The following is a 19,250-nucleotide window of genomic DNA, read 5'->3' on the forward strand; positions in this document are numbered from 1 at the left end:
GAAGTTTTGAAAAACAGAGATAAGAACTAAGGTTTCTAAATAAGTGGTTGGCCGGAGTGTGAAGGTATAGAGGCTTCTGTACTCTGTAATGAGACTCTTCAGGACGCATGGCTTTCCACTTAACTTTGTGAAACAGGAGCAATTGTAGATCATGCTTATCAGCCCAAGCAGCTACTAGAGATAGTAAGGCTTCCTCTAAAGAAATCAAAGAACACTCAAAGAAAATGAAAAGGTAGTTAAGCCTCTGTCTAAACTGAATGGCATTTAAGAGATATCCACTTCTGAATGAATCCAAAAATTGTTTAATTGAGAGGGGGATGGGGGGGGGGGGGGGGGGGGGGGTGAAATTTCAGGTCATTTTGTGGTTGGATTAATAAACAGAAACTATGGTTTAAATATGGTTGACCTAGCTTATCTTGTAGCGTAGACTTTAATATAATGGCAAGAAAAATAAAAAATCATATTAATGGCTTAAAACCAAAAAAAAAAAACAGCTTTATTTTGTTCCATGAGAACATCCAGTGAACCCATTGTAGAGGAGTGGTATTTGTATTCTAACTGAAGGGTGGATCAGTAAGTCATGGTGAATAAACCAGTGTGGCAGGAATCTAGCTCATTGTGAAAGTAAGGAGGAATGCTGAACCAAGAGAAATCAAGCATGAGAGGAATGGAAATCTTCTGAATGGAAAATGAAGTAACAACCACATACACACAAACATGCTTACTCTCTTTATTCTAAATAACTAAGCAATAGTTTTAGGTACAAATACAGAAATATACTACTGTAAAAGGGGGGGGGGGGGTCGCAAACATTTCTGGAACAAAATTAGTTTTTTGTGTGTGATTCGCCAAATATTACATTGTAAATATGTATGGCTTTATATTATATAGCTTTTATTGTTTTCAAACACATGGGGTTGCCAAGAGTGGTTGGAAATATAAGAATAATGATCGAATGACAAATGCATAATTGAACTGTAATCGGTCAATTATATGGTAATTACAATTACACAGGTGTGCCAAAAATTCAATGATAATTAGCATACATTGACATTGCAATTAATTCCACATTGCCCAATTAGAATCGTAATTGACCACAGGTCTGCTGTAAATGTGGGAGGTAATTGAACAGAAAACTCTATCTTTATGATTGTGCAAATCTTTTTATAATTTTAAAGAAAATAGTTGTTTTGCTTTGTTTTTAATCATTAAGACAATAGCTACAAATGCATGGCCTCCAATTTGCTTTTCAATGGATTAGACTTTTTGGTCCTACAAGTGTTTTAAATGTGTTTTTTTTTATTTTAAATCAGCTGTTCCTATTTTTTTTCAGTGTTCATTTCATCTGACCATTTGTTACTTCCCTTTACAGGTATTAGTACACAATATGATAGAAATCATTACGTCGCAAAGACAGACAAATGCATTTATATTGCTGATAATCAACAGATGAACTGTTGTCTTTTCCATTTGTGGTGGGGTGGGTGACGATGCTTCCTTATAACCAGCGATCGTAACAGTAATAATATATAAAAAATATGTCTTAAGTGGTGGGCATGGTGATAATAAACCCCTATCAATCTCATTTATCACTTCCCATCTCCGTAATGGAATATGGGCCTTTGTGTGGCTTGAGAGCACACATTTTCAGCATGCTTTCTGTAGCACCACCGTATTCAATCATACAGTAGTTGTAAGGAGGTTTTATTGTGTTCTAAAAGGATTTGATTTTAGTATTGGTCCAGAATGAAGGTGGTTGTTTTAGTTTTATTTGAAAGAACAATCAGTTGAAGTTAGGGTTCAACAGGGTCAAGTAAAATACTGTGTTTTTCACAAAGCACAAATTCGTTTTTATAACACTAGCTCCTGTTTTGAGAAAGGTACTCAGTAGTTTAGTAGTTTAAAATGATAATAGTAGTCAGTAAAATAATAAAACCTAAAGCCTAGGATACATAAAGGGGCTCTTGAAAATTGGTCTCCTCTTTGTTTTTTAACACAAGATTAAACCAGCTAGGGTAATAGCAAAACGACCATTCAGGTCTAGAATAAGGACTTTTCATTAAAGTTATATGACGTGTGGAAAAGCCAGAAAATAGATAGATTATCATCATCTACTCTGCAGTAGTTGCCAGGCTTGGGTATTAAAGCAGTGGTGTTCGTAGATTTCAAAAGGAACCCTTTTAAAAGAAACCATGTCATTTGATATGACACATCCACATTGGTGAAGATTGTATAAAAAAAAAGTTGTGGCGACTAAAAATAATGGAAAACATTGTGTTATACTGTGGTAGAAAAAAAGTAATAAATTGCAGCCTGTAATCTACTGTACACTTTCACTCTAAAAGGTTAAAGTGTTGAATATAAGAAGCCCCACGTGTAAAACTGCTAACCTCAGTTTTAACCAAGTGTCATAGCTTAGAAATACTTTGAACACTAGAGTCCCTGTAGTCCAAAAATAAAACTGTGACGTTACTAACAGTGGGCTCTAAGTAGGTAAAGAACCTGACCTTTTAAAACTGGAATGGACTTCCTCAATCCCTCCATGTTTTACAGCTCCCACAGTCTCTCTTCTTCTTTTTTTTTTTTTAAACTCTCAAAATAGAAACATTATTACTGTGTAAAACTGGCAATGGTGCAATAAAAAGCCCACACTCGCACAAATAAATCAGTTTGGTCTGAATCATAGTATGCCTAATCTAATGAGATATAATAAAAGTAAATGCTGCAGTGCTGTATCTGTATAAAAAAAATGGGAATGCTTGAATTCTTTATGCTCAAGGAGCAGTTGGCGAAATTTTGATAGGGATAATGTGTCAATCACAGATATCTCTCTCGCTCTCTCATCTCATATATATATATATATATATATATATATATATATATATATATATATATATATATATATATTGTATGTATGTATGTATATATGTATATATATATATATATATATATATATATATATATATATATATATATATAATATATATATATGGATGAAGGCTAGATTTGCATCCTGAGCAGTTCGAAAAAAGGCATAATACTGCAGTAGTGACGTCAAAATGGCATATTCGTCTAGAATACGATACTTGATCTTTGACCCATATTTGACTTAACAACACCCACAATTTGTGGTTTTTAGGCACTTCTAACAAATCTGTCTGAAGATTTGCAATCATCCTCCACCAAAGGCAGCACCAACCAAGCGAACCAGACAAATAATCTTCGACTCTGACAACGACTAAAAAAATGAAATAAAAAGCATACCCCATTGAAACACCTTTTTCTTGAAAATACGTTATTTTTGCAGGTCATTATCTACCCAGTTTAATTCGCCGTTCCTGAATTATCAAAAAGAAAATTATATTTAAGATTCTTTAATATTGACTTAATATATGTTATTATTGATTAAATTCACTAGCAATTTGAACCTTAACACCCATTTATTGTCTTTTTTTTTTAAATCACAGATAATATCCATATTATAAAAAAATAATAGATGGGCTTCAATGAGTTAAAGGAAAATAATTCCATCTCTGGTTTCTGACAGTTTTTAAACTACTCGACCTAACTGGCTCATGATTTATGATGTCACATAAACCCTAGATTGTATTAACTGAATTCTCTCTTTATCTTCTCTGTCTCTCTCCTCTATCCATCCATCCATCCAACCCAACCCAGCCCAATGTAACTGCCAACACTGTTGTCTGCTCTTTTAATGCCCCGATATAAAATCATACTGTGTTTTGTATTTGCTCTTATTAGGGCTGAAGTCATTGTATTTTGTATCTTGCTCTTAATTGTACTGTAATTCCTGATATGTATGTTTTGTATACAACTGTAAGTCACCCTGGGTAAGGGTGTCTGCCAATAAATAAATAATAGTATAATATACTGTGTATGTATGTATGTATGTATTTGCCCTGGCTCTGACCCAACACGTCTTATGATTTTACTTGATAGAAGTCAACAGCATGTTCAGGGTGTGCTACATTTCCAGAATACCATTCCCTTTAAGCTGTGTGAACCTAACCATTTTAATGAGGGCCTTTGAGGACGTTTTATGGATGAGCTTGTGCCTATACAATGGGGAAATTCCATTTTGTACAATAACTGCCTGTAAGTAAACAAATTGAATTAAAAAAAAAAAAACAAGTTCAACAAATAATGTGCAAAGAATTTAAAAAATAACCCATGCCCCAATTGTAAAAGTGCAGCTTTAGAGTATAGGAGTCATCTGCTAAGAACGAGACTGGAGTGTTGAGCTGTTTTCTGTCTTTCATTAATAAAGATAATTAGAAAATGAATGCCAAGAGTTTGCAGCTGTGCCACTTTTTAAAATGCTTAAAAAAGAGCCATGATTACAGCCATGAATCTATTTGGATAAGTCTCTACCAGCTTTGCACATCTGGACACTGCAATTTTTGCCCATTCTTCTTTGCAAAATTGCTCAAGCTCCGTCAAGTTGGATGGGGACCTTTGGTGAACAGCAATTTTCAACTCTTTCCACATATTCTCAATTGGATTGAGGTCCAGTCTTTGACTGGGCCACTCCAGGACATTGATCTTTTTGTTTTTAAGCCACCCCAGTGTGGCTTTGGCTGTATGTTTGGGGTCATTGTCCTGCTGGAAGATGAATCTTCTCCCAAGTCCCAGGTCTCTTGCAGACTTCAGCAGGTTTTCCTCCAGGATTTCTCTGCTGTACTTTGCTGCATCCATTTTGCCCTCTATCTTCACAAGCTTTCCAGGCCCTGACGCAGAGAAGCATCCCCATGGCATGATGCTGCCACCACCATGCTTCACGGTAGGGATGGTGTTCTCAGGATGATGTGTGGTGTTAGGCTTGTGCCAAACATAGCGCTTAGCATTGAGGCCAAAAAGCTCTATTTTGTTCTCATCGGACCATGGAATCTTCATCCACTTGGTCTTAGAGTCTCCCACTTGCCTTCAGGTGATGTGAGTTTTTTTCAACAATGGCTTTGTTTTTGCCACTCACCCATAAAGGCCAGTTTTGTGAAGCACCCGGGCTATTGTTGCCATATGCACAGAGTCTCCCAGCTCAGTCATGGAAGACTGTAACTCCTTTAGAGTTGCCATAGGCCTCTTGGTGGCACCTCTGACTAGTGCCTTTCTCGCCCGGATACTCGGTTTTTGATGACGGCCTGTTCTAGACAGATTCACAGTTGTGCCATATTCTCTCCATTTCATAATAATGGACTTAACTGTGCTCCGGGGGATATTCAGTGCCTTGGAAATGTTCTTATAGCCTACCCCTGATTGGTGCTTTTGCAGAACCTTGTTCCAGATTTGCTTTGAATGTTCCTTCACTTTTTAAAATGCTTAAAAAAGAGCTTCCCAGCAGTAATCACATATAGAATTGGAATATAAACATTGAGGCTGAATACATACATTGCAGCCAAACAAAAAACAAATACTGCCTTCTGGAATATATTATAGCTTTGTACTTTCGGTAAAAAGAGGAGGAGAAAAGACTGGAACCTGCTGCTATGGGCACCCTGCTGTTTTATAATCCAGATTGACTGTAACCCATAGAGCAAATTACTTCAAATCTTTGCTAAGCAATCGGAGGAAACCTTTATAGCTGATTAGCAATTCACAGTCCGTTGAGGAGCAGTTGGCTGTGGTAGTGCTTCATTTGCATCCTATTTGGAGTGCCAGTCTCTTCGGCATCTGTGGTAGTGCTTCTTAATTTGCATCCTATAAAATATGAAGTGGAGTTTTTTTTTTTTTTTTAAACAAAACACTGAAGCAGTAAGAGGTCGCTGTATATTGTTTTATTTTTAATTCAGTAGTATGAGTCTTATTTGCTGTGAAGTTTGTATAATAATAAATAACAAATACATATCAGCAATATTAACAAATTAATAATTTTAGTGAACGTTTCTGTAGTGTCACGTCGTACGTTATTACATTTACTACACTACTGTAATAGTACACACTTTACTGCTGTATTTCACAGCTTTCACTGTTATTAATTAGCATTATTTTTCAGTCTTCTGTCCCTGTGACATTGCAGTTACCAAACTGTAAACAAAACGTGGCATCTCAGTTGCGTAACGGCTGCTACTGTAAACCTTGTGTTAATATTTACCATGTTATAGGCCTACGTGTTTTGTGTTTTGCCATCTAAACAATCTGTCACAGCAGGCCAATAGAGTCAGAGTGTTTTAAATAGTACTATTGTTAGCCTTGGCCCTTGGTACTGCCCTAGCCCATTATCATGTGTTTAGCTGAAGAGCCTGGGGGTAAAAGCCCCCAGGAGGCACTGCCAGTCTCTTATCTCAAACACACCAGACACTTACCCACTGTTCCCGACCCCTCCCCTGCAGTAGACGGACAGTTGCCTCCTCAGCTGAAACACTGATAATCCACTCACACATAGCATGGGGCAGGGAGGCCTTTGCAAGTTCTCCATGTGGGGCAGGTTAGTGCTTTTAAAGAAGGTGGATTTGATATTAGACAATGGTTGTTGTGAATGCTTGCCTCTCATAGGTTTGTAACCATTCCCAAACTGCATAGTGTTAGGCCTAAATCCCTGCCTGGCTAGCCATATAGCAGGCAGGAGCATGCCTGTGTGTCAGCTGCATCGCTGTTTACCAGCAATTTTAAACAGTGTAAACCTTGCTTCCTGTATGAAGACTGCTTTTCTTGTGTATCTGAAATATGTTGGGGAATAAATCTGAACCGTTGTTATTTGAAACTGCTAATTCTGGATAGAAGACAGCTGGAAATATCCCTGAATTAAAACACAGAAATTCAATGGTGCTCTGAACTTATGTACAGTGGCTCTCAAAAGTATTCGCCCCCCTTGAACTTTTCCACATTTTATTGTGTTACAACATGGAATCAAAATGGATTTAATTAAGAGTTTTCGCCACTGATCAACACAAAAATAGTCCATACTGTCAAAGTGAAAAATCTACAAATTGTTCTAAATTAATTACAAATACAAAACAGAACATAATTGATTGCATGAGTATTCGCCCCCTTGAGTCAATATTTGGATTGGCACCTTTGGCAGCAATTACAGCCATGAGTCTATTTGGATAAGTCTCTACCAGCTTTGCACATCTGGACACTGCAATTTTTGCCCATTCTTCTTTGCAAAATTGCTCAAGCTCCGTCAAGTTGGATGGGGACCTTTGGTGAACAGCAATTTTCAACTCTTTTCACATATTCTCAATTGGATTGAGGTCCAGTCTTTGACTGGGCCACTCCAGGACATTGATCTTTTTGTTTTTAAGCCACCCCAGTGTGGCTTTGGTTTTGTGAAGCAGCCGGGCTATTGTTGCCGTATGCACAGTGTCTCCCAGCTCGGCCATGGAAGACTGTAACTCCTTTAGAGTTGCAATAGGCCTCTTGGTGGCCTGTCTGACTAGTGCCCTTCTCGCCCGGATACTCGGTTTTTGAGGACGGCCTGTTCTAGACAGATTCACAGTTGTGCCATATTCTCTCCGTTTCTTAATAATGGACTTTACTGTGCTCCGGGGAATATGCAGTGCCTTGGAAATGTTCTTCTATCCTACCCCTGATTGGTGCTTTTGCAGAACCTTATTCCAGATTTGCTTTGAATGTTCCTTCATCTTCATGATGTAGTTTTTGTTAGGAAATGTACTAACCAACTGTGAGACCTCCCAGAGACAGGTGTATTTAACGTGAAATCATGTGAAACACCTTAATTGCACACAGGTGGACTCCGTTCAACCAATTATGTGACTTCTAAAGACGATTGGTTGCACCAGAGCTTATTTAGGTGTGTCATAGCAAAGGGGTTGAATACTTATGCAATCAATTATTTTCTGTTTTATATTTGTAATTCATTTAGAACAATTTGTAGATTTTATTTTTCACTTTGACATTATGGACTTTTTTGTGTTGATCAGTGGCAAAAAACCCTAATTAAATCCATTTTGATTCCATGTTGTAACATAATAAAATGTGGAAAAGTCCAAGAGGGGTGAATACTTTTGAGAGCCACTGTAAAATGAGTTCGTTTCTGTAGCACTCTGGCCAGTAATCCTGAAGATAACAAGCATTAAATTATATATCTATTGAATTCCAAGCTGTGCCTTTAAAACAGCAAAAGTGTAGTGTAGTGCTAGTGTAGTCAGACCAGGGTCATGACTTTAATGAACAGCCTGTTTTAAAAGCTTGTCTTTGTCTATTTGTGCATTTGCACTGGTCCAGATAAACAGGATTATGGATTTAGGATTACGGTTCCATGACCTTCCAAGATTATAAGAGTTTGGAGTGCAATTCTGTTTTTCAATCTCTTCTTTAACTGAGCTCGGAGTTCGGTAGTATTTTATGGACTGCACATGTTTTAAGTTTACAGTACCTAGGTGTACCTGCTGTATGTATGTGTGTTTGTTCTGTTTTTCAGTGTGAACACAAACAGAAAGGTGATTTGATATGGTTAATGATTTTCTATTAACTTGATTAAGATCAGCATCCTGAAATGTGTTTATTCCAATTTTGTATTCCCTTTCAATATTAAAATCAGTTCCAAAAGTAAAAAAAAAAGTTTCTTTATTTCATTGTTTTATTTTTTATTTAATCCATCCCATCTAAAACTCAAGTGTGGTCTTGCATCTGAGCAAGTAGTGTTGTCATGGAAAGAATTGCTACTGTGGCGTTGCCATGGAGAATGTGTTGTTGCTATGGTGTTGCCTTGGATATGGAGGGACATCATTTATAACTGTTGGCGTGTTGGCAGGAGAGGAAATTGCAGCTTGATACAAATTTTACTGTTTCCAAGTTTATTTATAGAAGAAAAGAATGTATCCCCCTTCACAAAAAATGCTACTGAACAATTAATCTTCCCAGGATGCAACCCTGTATGTAGTTATTTGGCTTGCCTTTACTGTAAACTCTGTTTGTTCAGCATGGCTGGACTCTACAAAACACCATTATTAAATGTACAGTAGTTGCTTTCAGAACTGTCAGATTTGTATTTGGGCTGCAGAAGACTGTCTTTATTAAGCAGAGCAGTAACAATTGTTTCTTCCAACATATTGTAATCTGTTTGGGATATAGAATTCATAGTTTTAGTGTTATGTGTAATATCTACAGTAAGTTACTCTCCATATTGCATTAAGTGGAATGTCTCATGAAACACAACAAAATATCGCCTGTACTGTTCCAATAAACAGATGTACATACTGCACACACATGTTTTATGATGTACAAGTGCCTGCGGCCATACCAGTCTGATGACGTTCTGCCTGTTGAAGCAAAGCATCATTTAAATTGTTTGAGTCAGGGCATGAGCTGCATACAGTACAAACTTAATTTAAGGTGGGATTTCTCTCAGGTAGAGAGTTTTATTTTCTATCCTTGTCTAACATAACTTGAAGATGTTCAGTATTGCACCGTAGGCAGCTGTACTTCATAAAGAGTATTGTTATGAAAACCAAAGGGCTATTAAAGTAATGATTACAGTGTGACAACGTCTTTCATATTTTTGGTGGGCGCTTATTACAAAAGGGCCAAGAAGGCAGGGATGTTAGTTGTGGCCAAGGTCCTGACAGCTCCTGTAGAGTTTCCTCTGGCTTTGTTTCACTTGATCACTTTTTCTGAATGGCAAAAAAAAAGCCACTTTTGCATATAAAAACTATGTTTTACTGCATCATCATTCACACTGGTGTTGCTTTAAAATAAGCTGCTTTCAGGAGACATAACAGCTGATCATCACTTGTGAGACAGAGCACTCTCCATTGCTTTACACACAGCCCTATTTCCGCCTGTTTTTCACTGTTTTGCTTTATGTTTGTGTGACAGGGTATCTGCCACTTGCGTGGGTATGCCTATGAGTGAGTGGAGAGACACAGAATTGATGCGTTTGACACGCCCCACAGGCGCACAGGATCTATTAACATATAACAACGAAAACAAACAGACCATGTGACATTACCAGCGATGGTAACGCACAGAGGATGCATACAGCAAGCTGTACAAAAGAAAAATAAAACACAGTACAAAAACTACAAATAAAAAGTGCCATAAAAACGGCTAGCACTACTCCCCCAAACAGGAGGTCCCTCTGGAATCCAATTCTCCATTATGTAGGCAGTTGTTGCCTGAATCTAAGCTCTGTTCCTACCCTGCCCCGGTATACACATGACTGCCAGCAGTTGCAGTTTCTTATTGTGTGAATGCTGGAACCCTGTCCCTGGTTAACCCATGCAATAGTCAGCAGTTCTCTCCAGTGGGATTCCAAACCTCAGTAGCCCTGAGTCTCCTGGCCTTGCAGCAGCCTCAACCAGTCTTGGATGGATGTTTTCAAGGAAGTGGACACTCAGCTGGGACACGCCCACCTACTGGTCAGGGATTAGCAGAACCAATCGCTTACTGCCTTTCCCCTCAACCAAACACAGCAGACAGCAAGTCCCAAACCTAGCGCCCGCTAGCAAACAAATAATTAAACAATTATAAAAACACACAAACAAACAAACACATTTTCACGTTCAGGGGTCCCCTGCTACAGTATGTTTAACTACTGTGTAGTTTATACTGAATGCATGTAACATATCAAATGAAAGGCCACAAATGTTGCAAAAAATAAATAAAAAAAAAACACTGTTTTCCAAAATTTCATATTTATTTATTTATTTATTTAGTAATCCTAGGTGGCTTAAAAAAAAAAAAAAAAACAAAACAGTGCACCACTAAACAGGTAGTCATAGTTGTGGCTAAGATCACTGCATACACACACTGAATACGTCTTTGGAAAGCCCCAGGTCTGTACTTTTAAACAAGCCAGGTAAGTGAGTTTTACAGCGCCTGAGTAATGTGTGATGGCCCTTTGCTTTCACCCCATAATGAATGGGGCTGAGATTTAAAAGTTAGTAAAGCAAAAGTCACTGCTTGCAAAACAACACCTAGATAGACATAATACCGTTTTTTTTTGTTGTTGTTTTTTCCAAAACTGTTTGCTTATAGTGCTGTGTACTGAGTTTTTATAGTGCTTAAATATAGCGGCCAAAAATCCAGTCTCACGGCACTTAAAGTATCCAGCGCTACTTTTTTTATTTATTTATTTTAACCAGAACTGCTCTGCTTGTTGTATCTTTTCAGGCATTTTAAATTGGGTGAAAAATACAGCCGATTGGTGTCTTAAAATATCTCTGCAGGATTTTCTTGCACTGAAAATTGTAGATATGCAGGAGCAAGATGGAAAATGCGCAATTCCCGCGATCCCGCTCTAAAATTCAAGCCCTGAGACTGTTGCAGGTATTTAATCGTATACAAAAATATCTGTAGAGTGCATTTAGTGGGGCACTGTGAACACCTTAGTCCTAAGCTGAAGTTCACCCCGGCCTGCTATCCAGTCTTGGCCAATCCGCAAAGAAGACATTGTGACAGTGTAATTGTTTTATGTGGTGCATTTGTGATATGGACTGGCGGTCATATCTGTATTTGATCCCAGGCTTTTTCATGTGAAAATCTAGTACATCACATTATGATGTGTTATGCAACCTAACTTAGAAAAATGAATAAAGTAGAGGAGTGTTCCTCCGAACGAAGCATCACCGATGCTTGTGCTGAAAATTCTTTCCATTCCCCACACTGTTCTGAGAGGTACATGGGAAGCCATCTTGAGGCAGGGAATGTCATTTAAAAGTAAAAAATAAAGTGGTCAAAATGTAAAAAAAAAAAAAAAAAAAAAAAATTAAATACAGACACCTTACGTAAACAGTTGTAGCAACACATGGGAACATAAAATAAAAAGGTCCTTATGTGCCCTTTTAATACTTTCTGCAAATGCGGTACTGTACATCGTATTAATAACCCTTGACTTTCTTTCAAAACCAAAGTTCTAGGTAGAGCAAGGAGAGTGAAAAAAAAAAAGTAAATTTAGAATGGAACAATCTGCCAAAAAATCTCATCAATATTTATTTCTTTTGTTTTAGATCACTGAGAAGTTTGTAGGAAAATGCCTAGGCAATGACCTGCAGTGATAGCACCAAGTTTGTGTCTCCTTCTCAAGTCTGCTCCTTGCTTCAGCAGCTACAAGCAGATAACCACCCTACAAACTCTTCTACAAAATCTGCAAGGAAATCCAGAACTTAGGGGGGGAAATACAAAACAAAAACCGCTCAAGTGGATGATTGGGTGCTCCGATGCAAAACCCACAACCTGTCTGCAATGGTGACATGAAAAGGCCCGGTGTGCTGAATTTTCAAATTTTTAACAGTTGTTTTTATTGAGTTTATTTTTTAAAAGACAAGACTTCCTCAAAGGAAAAGAAAAAATGCATTTGTGTGGGAGAGTGCGGCGGGCTTTTCGACAGCCGACGCTGCAGACGAGTCTGCTGCTGCTCTTCGCCTTCTGTATGGTTAGCGTCTTCATCTCCGCCTACTTCCTGTACGGTGTGAAGCGGGAGTTGGAGCCAGCTGGAGACGTGCCGGCCCCAGACTGCGATGACCCCAAGGTGACCCCATCACGCTTGCTCCCCCTAAAGACCCTCAAGCAAGTGGACTCCTCTCGGGCAGATCCTGTGGTGTTGGTGTTTGTGGAGAGTCTGTACTCCCAGCTGGGTCAGGAGATTGTGGCTATCCTCGAGTCCAGCAGGTTTAAATACCAGACAGAGATTGCACCTGGAAAGGGTGACATGCCTACCCTCACAGACACAGACAGAGGCAGATTTGCCCTCATCATATACGAAAACATTCTCAAGTACGTGAACCTGGACGCCTGGAACCGAGAACTACTGGACAAGTACTGTGTGGAGTATGGTGTTGGAATCATTGGCTTCTTTAAGGTATGGTATAGCATCTTGTACTACACTAGTGTTCAGGGATCAACAGGTAGCATTGAGTAACATGTCTGTATTCGATTTTGTTGAGTGAATCTTGAGTTCTTTGAAATCCAACAATGGAATGTCAGGGTTGAAATGCAGATTACACAGTGTTGCATAGCAGCTGCAGAGCTTGATCTCCGAATTCAGTTATTTACAATATTACCATAGTTATTGTCCGTATTACATAAAGTGAATATTCCATGACCGTTCATGGAGTGCTATAGTTATTTCACTCATACTCTTAGGGGCTTGTTGGATATTTACTTAAGCCCTCCTCATTTGTAGAATAACAGATAACTCCACTGATATATCATCTCTATACCTGATTTCTGCAGTAGGATCTGTACTGAAATTGCAATTAAATCAGTAATTCACATAATAACTAGTCAGGCTGTTGAGTGCCATGCTTGTTATTCTTTGTTTTCGAATGCCTGAGAACCACTGTGTTTTTAACGTTTTAAATGCAACCATTTCACTTCTTTCCCACACTTTCTGTGCTGCTTGTAAGCCACACCCCCCCCCCCTCCCTTTCTGGCCACCTAAAGCCCCCTTTCACTTTTCATTTTGAAGTGGATCGTTTATAATGGAGTTGAAACTACAAGGCTAAAGTCAAGTAGATACTCATTGGGATTATGTGGAAGGCATTTGTTGAAATGATTAACATTGTGTGCTGCAAGAATAATGGGTAGGTTGGCTCCCTTTTTGTCTACACACATTTAAAAACAGAAAATTGATACTTCAAATGATATAATCTCCTTGTGTATTTTTTTTAAAAAGATGAAAAAAAAAGGATTATGGAAAATCGACATCAGAATACAGCAATTTGGGAAAAGTTAAAATACCGTATTCAGTTTGTTGAAGGTTGCTCAGTAAAGAATAGTTTGCTAGAAATGCAATTACATTTCATTCCACAAAGTTCATATTCAGTGAAAGTGTCCTGTTTGCATAGTTCTTCTTGTCTTTACTGTATATATGCTAACCATTTGATTCCACTCCCAAATGGCTATCCATTAGGGATGGGAATTTTGAATAGTTTCCTATTCAAATACATGGGGGCCAACATTTTCATGTGTTCGAATACCCGAAATAAAGAATAAAAGGCAAATGCATATGTGTATTATAGCAGACAGCATAAAAAGTGTTCGGCGCTGAAGTTTAACCTTATGCTTCAAAGGAGCCGGCCATTTTCACGAAGTGTACAAGCAGTGTTCAAGACAAGATTATTGTGTTCAAGTTACTTTGCTTATTCAATGACCTATAAATGAATTCAAAACAAGGAAGATACTTGGTTGCACGTTCCATTCACAAAGTCAATGTTTTACATTGTACTGCAGTCCACGGAGTTAAAAAAAAAAAAAAAAAAAAAAAAACTTCCACACAGTTTGCTTCTACTAGTATGTCTTTATTCGACTACACTGACCCATCCCTGCTATGCACACAGCTGCAGGGTGGGATTGAAGAGTGTGTGTGTTTCCTTCATTCCCCAGTTAAAATATATATTTGTTTGTACATAGTTTTAGGTTAAGCTTTGTGATTTGCCTATCTGGTAGAAATCTGGCTGCTGGACAGAAGATCTGCTATAAAAAATAAATAATAATAAAAAAGTACTGTGTGTTTTCAATACTGTTTTATATAGTTGAATATGCAAATTAATCTGGTCCTCCTTGTGCACTTTCTGTTTTCATCAGTCCTTGAGAGAGAGAGAAACTGTTCAAAGAACAAATGCATGTAAAAGTTTGATTCTAGACTGTTGCATGATTTTTATTATTTTTTTATTTAAGGCAAACGAGAACAGTTTGCTGAGTGCCCAGCTGAAAGGTTTCCCACTGTTTCTACACTCGAACCTGGGGCTGAAGGACTGCAGAGTGAACCCTAAGTCCCCTCTGCTCTACATCACCAAGGCCAACGAGGTGGAGCGGGGGATCCTTCCAGGTGACGACTGGACCGTCTTTCAGTCCAACCACTCCACCTACGAGCCAGTATTGCTGGCCAAAACCAAGTCTGCGGAGAGCATCCCCCAGCTGGGTGTGAGCGCAGCGCTGCACACTTCCGTGGTGCAGGACCTGGGCCTCCACGACGGCATCCAGCGCGTCCTCTTTGGGAACAACCTCAACTTCTGGCTGCACAAGCTCATCTTTGTGGACGCCATGTCCTTCCTGACGGGGAAGAGGCTGTCTCTGTCCCTCGACCGCTACATCCTTGTCGATGTCGATGACATCTTCGTAGGCAAGGAGGGCACGCGCATGAAGGTCGAAGACGTCAAGGTCATGGGCTTTTCAGTTCAATGCTAAATTGTGTGCTTTTCATAAAACTAAGTTCATGTTATTGAAAGACTGATTTTTAGTAACTGTGGGCCCTGTTCTCAAAACCTGAAGAGATATTTAATAAATATATTGAATAAAAACAGTTTATTGTAGGTTGTAGACTGCTGTTGGCTTCGTTTGCCACATTCAACTCTTTCAACACTGCATACCTCTAAAGAGGATTAGACAAAATAAATCCAAGCTGAGTAAAGTACTGCAAGATTAGTATTAATCAGGTTTTGTGAAAACTGACGTGAAAATATTTTATGATATAATCGTGGGGTTGACTTTTTACAAAGCTTTTGCTTGGTGTTGAAAGGGTCCTGAGTTTAAAAAAATAATTTAAATGTGCAGCTGACTTAACAATGAAAACAAAATACTGCAGATTGTACAGATGTTTTAAACACAATTCAGGCCCTTTAGTGTGGTTAAACAAGAGTAAAAATGTTGAAATGTCATGTCTTGCTGAAGTAGCACTGACATCTTGAGCAGTGAATCTGCTGCAGCAGTGTCTGGTGTGATTAACACCTGGTGTGCATGTCTCTAGGCTCTGCTGGAGACGCAGAATGATCTTCGAGCCCATGTTCCAAATTTCACTTTCAATCTGGGATTCTCAGGGAAATTCTTTCACACAGGTAATTTTAAATTCAATTTAAAATAAAACAAATGGCCTAAGAGATAATGTGTAATGAAGTCTATGCAAACTGTATTTAATAATCTAAATCCACTACACTGTGTGTATCATAATTTGTAGGTCAAGACACGATAAGGTGTATAATAAGATACAGGGATCATTAGAAGTACATAGAGTTGAGGATTATTCCAGTTGTTCTTGCCTGTCATTTTGTATATCTCAAATGTTTCTATGTAGAAGGTAAACACATTATGGAAATCATGTATTTGATTTTCTGCAAAACCTCCAATGAACTATATTTAAACAATATGTAGTATTTACTAATCACTCCTTCCTGATATGTCTGTGTCCCATATGCTATAAGACATATCATGATTTTCAATACATAATGCATTGTTACACCCTTATTGATTTAATGAATGAAGCAGAATTGATGGAGGGATTATAAGTGATTGGATTGTGCCCAGTGGAATGGGAGAAGATGGGATGACCAGTTTTTGTTCTCTGATGTATTTAAAGGTACAGATGAGGAGGATCAGGGGGATGACCTATTGCTGTCATACGTGGAGGAGTTTTGGTGGTTCCCCCACATGTGGAGCCATATGCAGCCACATCTATTCCACAACCAAACTGTACTGGCAGAACAGATGGAGCTCAACAGAAAATTTGCAACTGTAAGAAAGGGTTATAGTATAGAGTAGTAACCTTGTGCTAAACTGTTAAACGACTCCCTTTGTCTTCTGAATCAGTTGTATTTTATCGTACATGCAGTTTGCTTGGCAGGGGGTATACAGGTGTTGCTTTCGGACCTATGCAGTCCCATGTGGTTTATAAGACATAATGATATTCTCCTTTTAAGAAAAGTAGAGTTTCTGTTGTGACACTACATTGTGTTTTTTAGGAACATGGCATTCCTACCAACATGGGCTATGCAGTTGCCCCCCACCACTCTGGAGTGTACCCTGTGCATGTTCAGCTGTACGAAGCCTGGAAGGCTGTGTGGGGCATCAAGGTGACCAGCACAGAGGAGTACCCTCACCTGAAGCCTGCCCGCTATCGCAGGGGGTTCATACACTCCGGGATCAGTGTAAGGGTGCACCACTTTCTCTCTTTCTATCCTCTTTTTTCACATTAGGCATGCCGAGTCTCAGCTGCTTTTATACAGCTGGCAGCTTTCATCAGCTTCCCTGCAGGAGCAATGTGGACTGGTAACTCTAGTCCCAATGTTGGATTAGCCTATGTACAGCACCACCTGCCCACCCCAAATTACTGTGTGGGGAAATATGGTATCCACATGGAGTTAGCCAACCTTCGTATCGTAATTTGTGGTGGTGTTTTTTTTTTTATATAATTTTGTTTTAAATGTATATATAGTTTTTTCATGAATTTGATCTCCACAGGTGTACTAACCAAGCAAACTGTTTTGAGAAAAAAAAAATCTGTAATCATAGAATTTGGCACCCGAACCTAGTTGCTGAAGTAACACCCATTTAGCCCTGATCCTGTTTTATTTCAGTTGACTAATATTACCAAGGATACACAGCCGTAGTTGACCTAGTTTTTATAAGGAGCCTCATTATTGCCTAGTTTTAGCAGGTGGGAATCCCTCACATAATCTGTTGTATATGGTCTGACAACCAAAAGTCCCTAACCAATATGATCAACTGATTGCAATAATGTAACAGATAATGTTATTTTCATGAGAATATGCCATGGCCCACATGAAAATATTGGATTTATTTCATGAACCATGCGTGCGTGCGTGCGTGCGTTTCAGTAGTGGTCAGACGGAGGGAGACCCTGATTACTGAGTTAAAGGCAGACCTGAAGACACGGGTTTTATCTTAAAAAATAAAAAGTTTAGATAAAAAAAAATGTCTACTTAAGTTGTCCTTTCGCCACGCTTATTCTATTGAAACCTTTCCAACGTCGTCATAATGTTTTTCTGACATCCCTGATCTTGTAAAATAATTGACTTTTGTCCACAATAAAAAAAAAAAGTGCCACGGTTCATCTCGTGAAATATATACTCAGTAGCATTGTATAGTAAGGTATTCGTTGTGTCACAACCTTCCCTGGATTGCAGACAGCTGCTACATTGACCATTTTCGTATTAAGTTAAATTGAGATCTGTTAGCACCTTGGTGGTAGTTCATATTGCTGTAATCTGTTGCTTTCATTGAATTATATGACTATAATGTTGATAGCTTAATGTGTGAGGTGCTGCTAAAACATGTACAATAGCCAATTGTTTTCCAAGGACCTTTATGGAAAAGAAGCATAGGTTCTCATAGTTGTTTTTCCTGAAAATGGTAAATAAAAACCACATATCCTATGTACTCTTATTTTGTGATCTACATTAACCTGCTCTAATTTGTGTGTCTAGCATTTATGGAATTAATACTGCATCCGGTGCTCAAGGCAACTGTGTTGGCATACAAATGTAATGAGTCAAGTCATTAGGATGATTATTTAGAATGCGCCTGTATGACCTTGAGGTAAAAAAAAAGTCAACGAACATTCCTGCTGGTGCTTCATTTAATGCAGTGCCTCAAAGGTTACTGTCGCTTTTTGAAGCTCAGTAGTTACAATGAATCACTTCCAGATCTTCTCAGTAAACATTTTCGTAGGCAATACATTGTGCTACCGGGCAGATCTTTTTAGACTTTGGAGTCTGTCTCTAACTTCTGTATTCTCCCCCTCCAGGTTCTCCCACGGCAGACCTGTGGCTTGTTCACACACACCATCTTCTACAGCGAGTACCCGGGCAGTCCCAAGGAGCTTGATAAAATCATCAACGGAGGGGAACTCTTCCTTACTGTCCTGCTCAACCCAGTGAGTAACATTGGGGTCCTGGGAGGGGGCACAGGAGGGGGGCACAGGGACTGCGTGGTTGTGTGCTGATAACTGGCAGCACTGCAATACAAGAGCTGTCATACTGCAAGTACGTATATATGTGTGTGTGTGTGTGTGTGTGTGTGTGTGTATATATATATAATATATAAGATATATATATATATATATATATATATATATATATTATATATATATCGTCAGCAACACTGAATAGGATAAAACATTTTTGAATATTTTCCTATTTTGGGACAATATACTGGAATTCATTAGGAATTATTGCGGTAATGTTCTGACTATAACATGCATTCTATTGAGCAGAATATGCTTATGTCATGTACATGTTGTTATGTTACCCTAACTAAAACTCTGTAGTATTATATATTAAGAATACAGTGGTGGTAAGAATGAATTGTGTGACTAAGGCCCCTGTACTTGCTAAGAGAGTGGTCTAAAGGGAGGTTAATGCAACAGTGATGCGGTTTGAAAATGTGCATGTGAGCCACTGCCACTCTTTCACTGTTACTTATATAGACACACTGATCCCTTTGTACACAGTGTACAGTTTAGTCACTTTTCTGTTAGAAGTATAGACACTATTAACCATGTAAACGTTTTGCAATTCATTCACTCATATGTG

General features: G+C 38.5%; 1 protein-coding gene across 1 annotated transcript in view; it reads left to right on the plus strand.

The window, feature by feature from the left end:
- LOC121324229 (bifunctional heparan sulfate N-deacetylase/N-sulfotransferase 1-like) overlaps positions 1-19,250 on the plus strand; it is a 66,449-nt gene that overhangs the window by 33,808 nt on the left and 13,391 nt on the right. Inside the window, exons 2-7 of the mRNA XM_041265887.1 lie at positions 11,931-12,781; positions 14,602-15,084; positions 15,671-15,758; positions 16,277-16,431; positions 16,659-16,844; positions 18,464-18,592. Of these exons, the coding sequence (XP_041121821.1) occupies positions 12,272-12,781; positions 14,602-15,084; positions 15,671-15,758; positions 16,277-16,431; positions 16,659-16,844; positions 18,464-18,592 (1,551 nt within the window). The 5' untranslated portion in view covers positions 11,931-12,271. The remainder of the gene's footprint in view (positions 1-11,930; positions 12,782-14,601; positions 15,085-15,670; positions 15,759-16,276; positions 16,432-16,658; positions 16,845-18,463; positions 18,593-19,250) is intronic.

Source organism: Polyodon spathula, chromosome 12, assembly GCF_017654505.1.
Source record: "Polyodon spathula isolate WHYD16114869_AA chromosome 12, ASM1765450v1, whole genome shotgun sequence".
NCBI classification, from domain to species: domain Eukaryota; kingdom Metazoa; phylum Chordata; class Actinopteri; order Acipenseriformes; family Polyodontidae; genus Polyodon; species Polyodon spathula.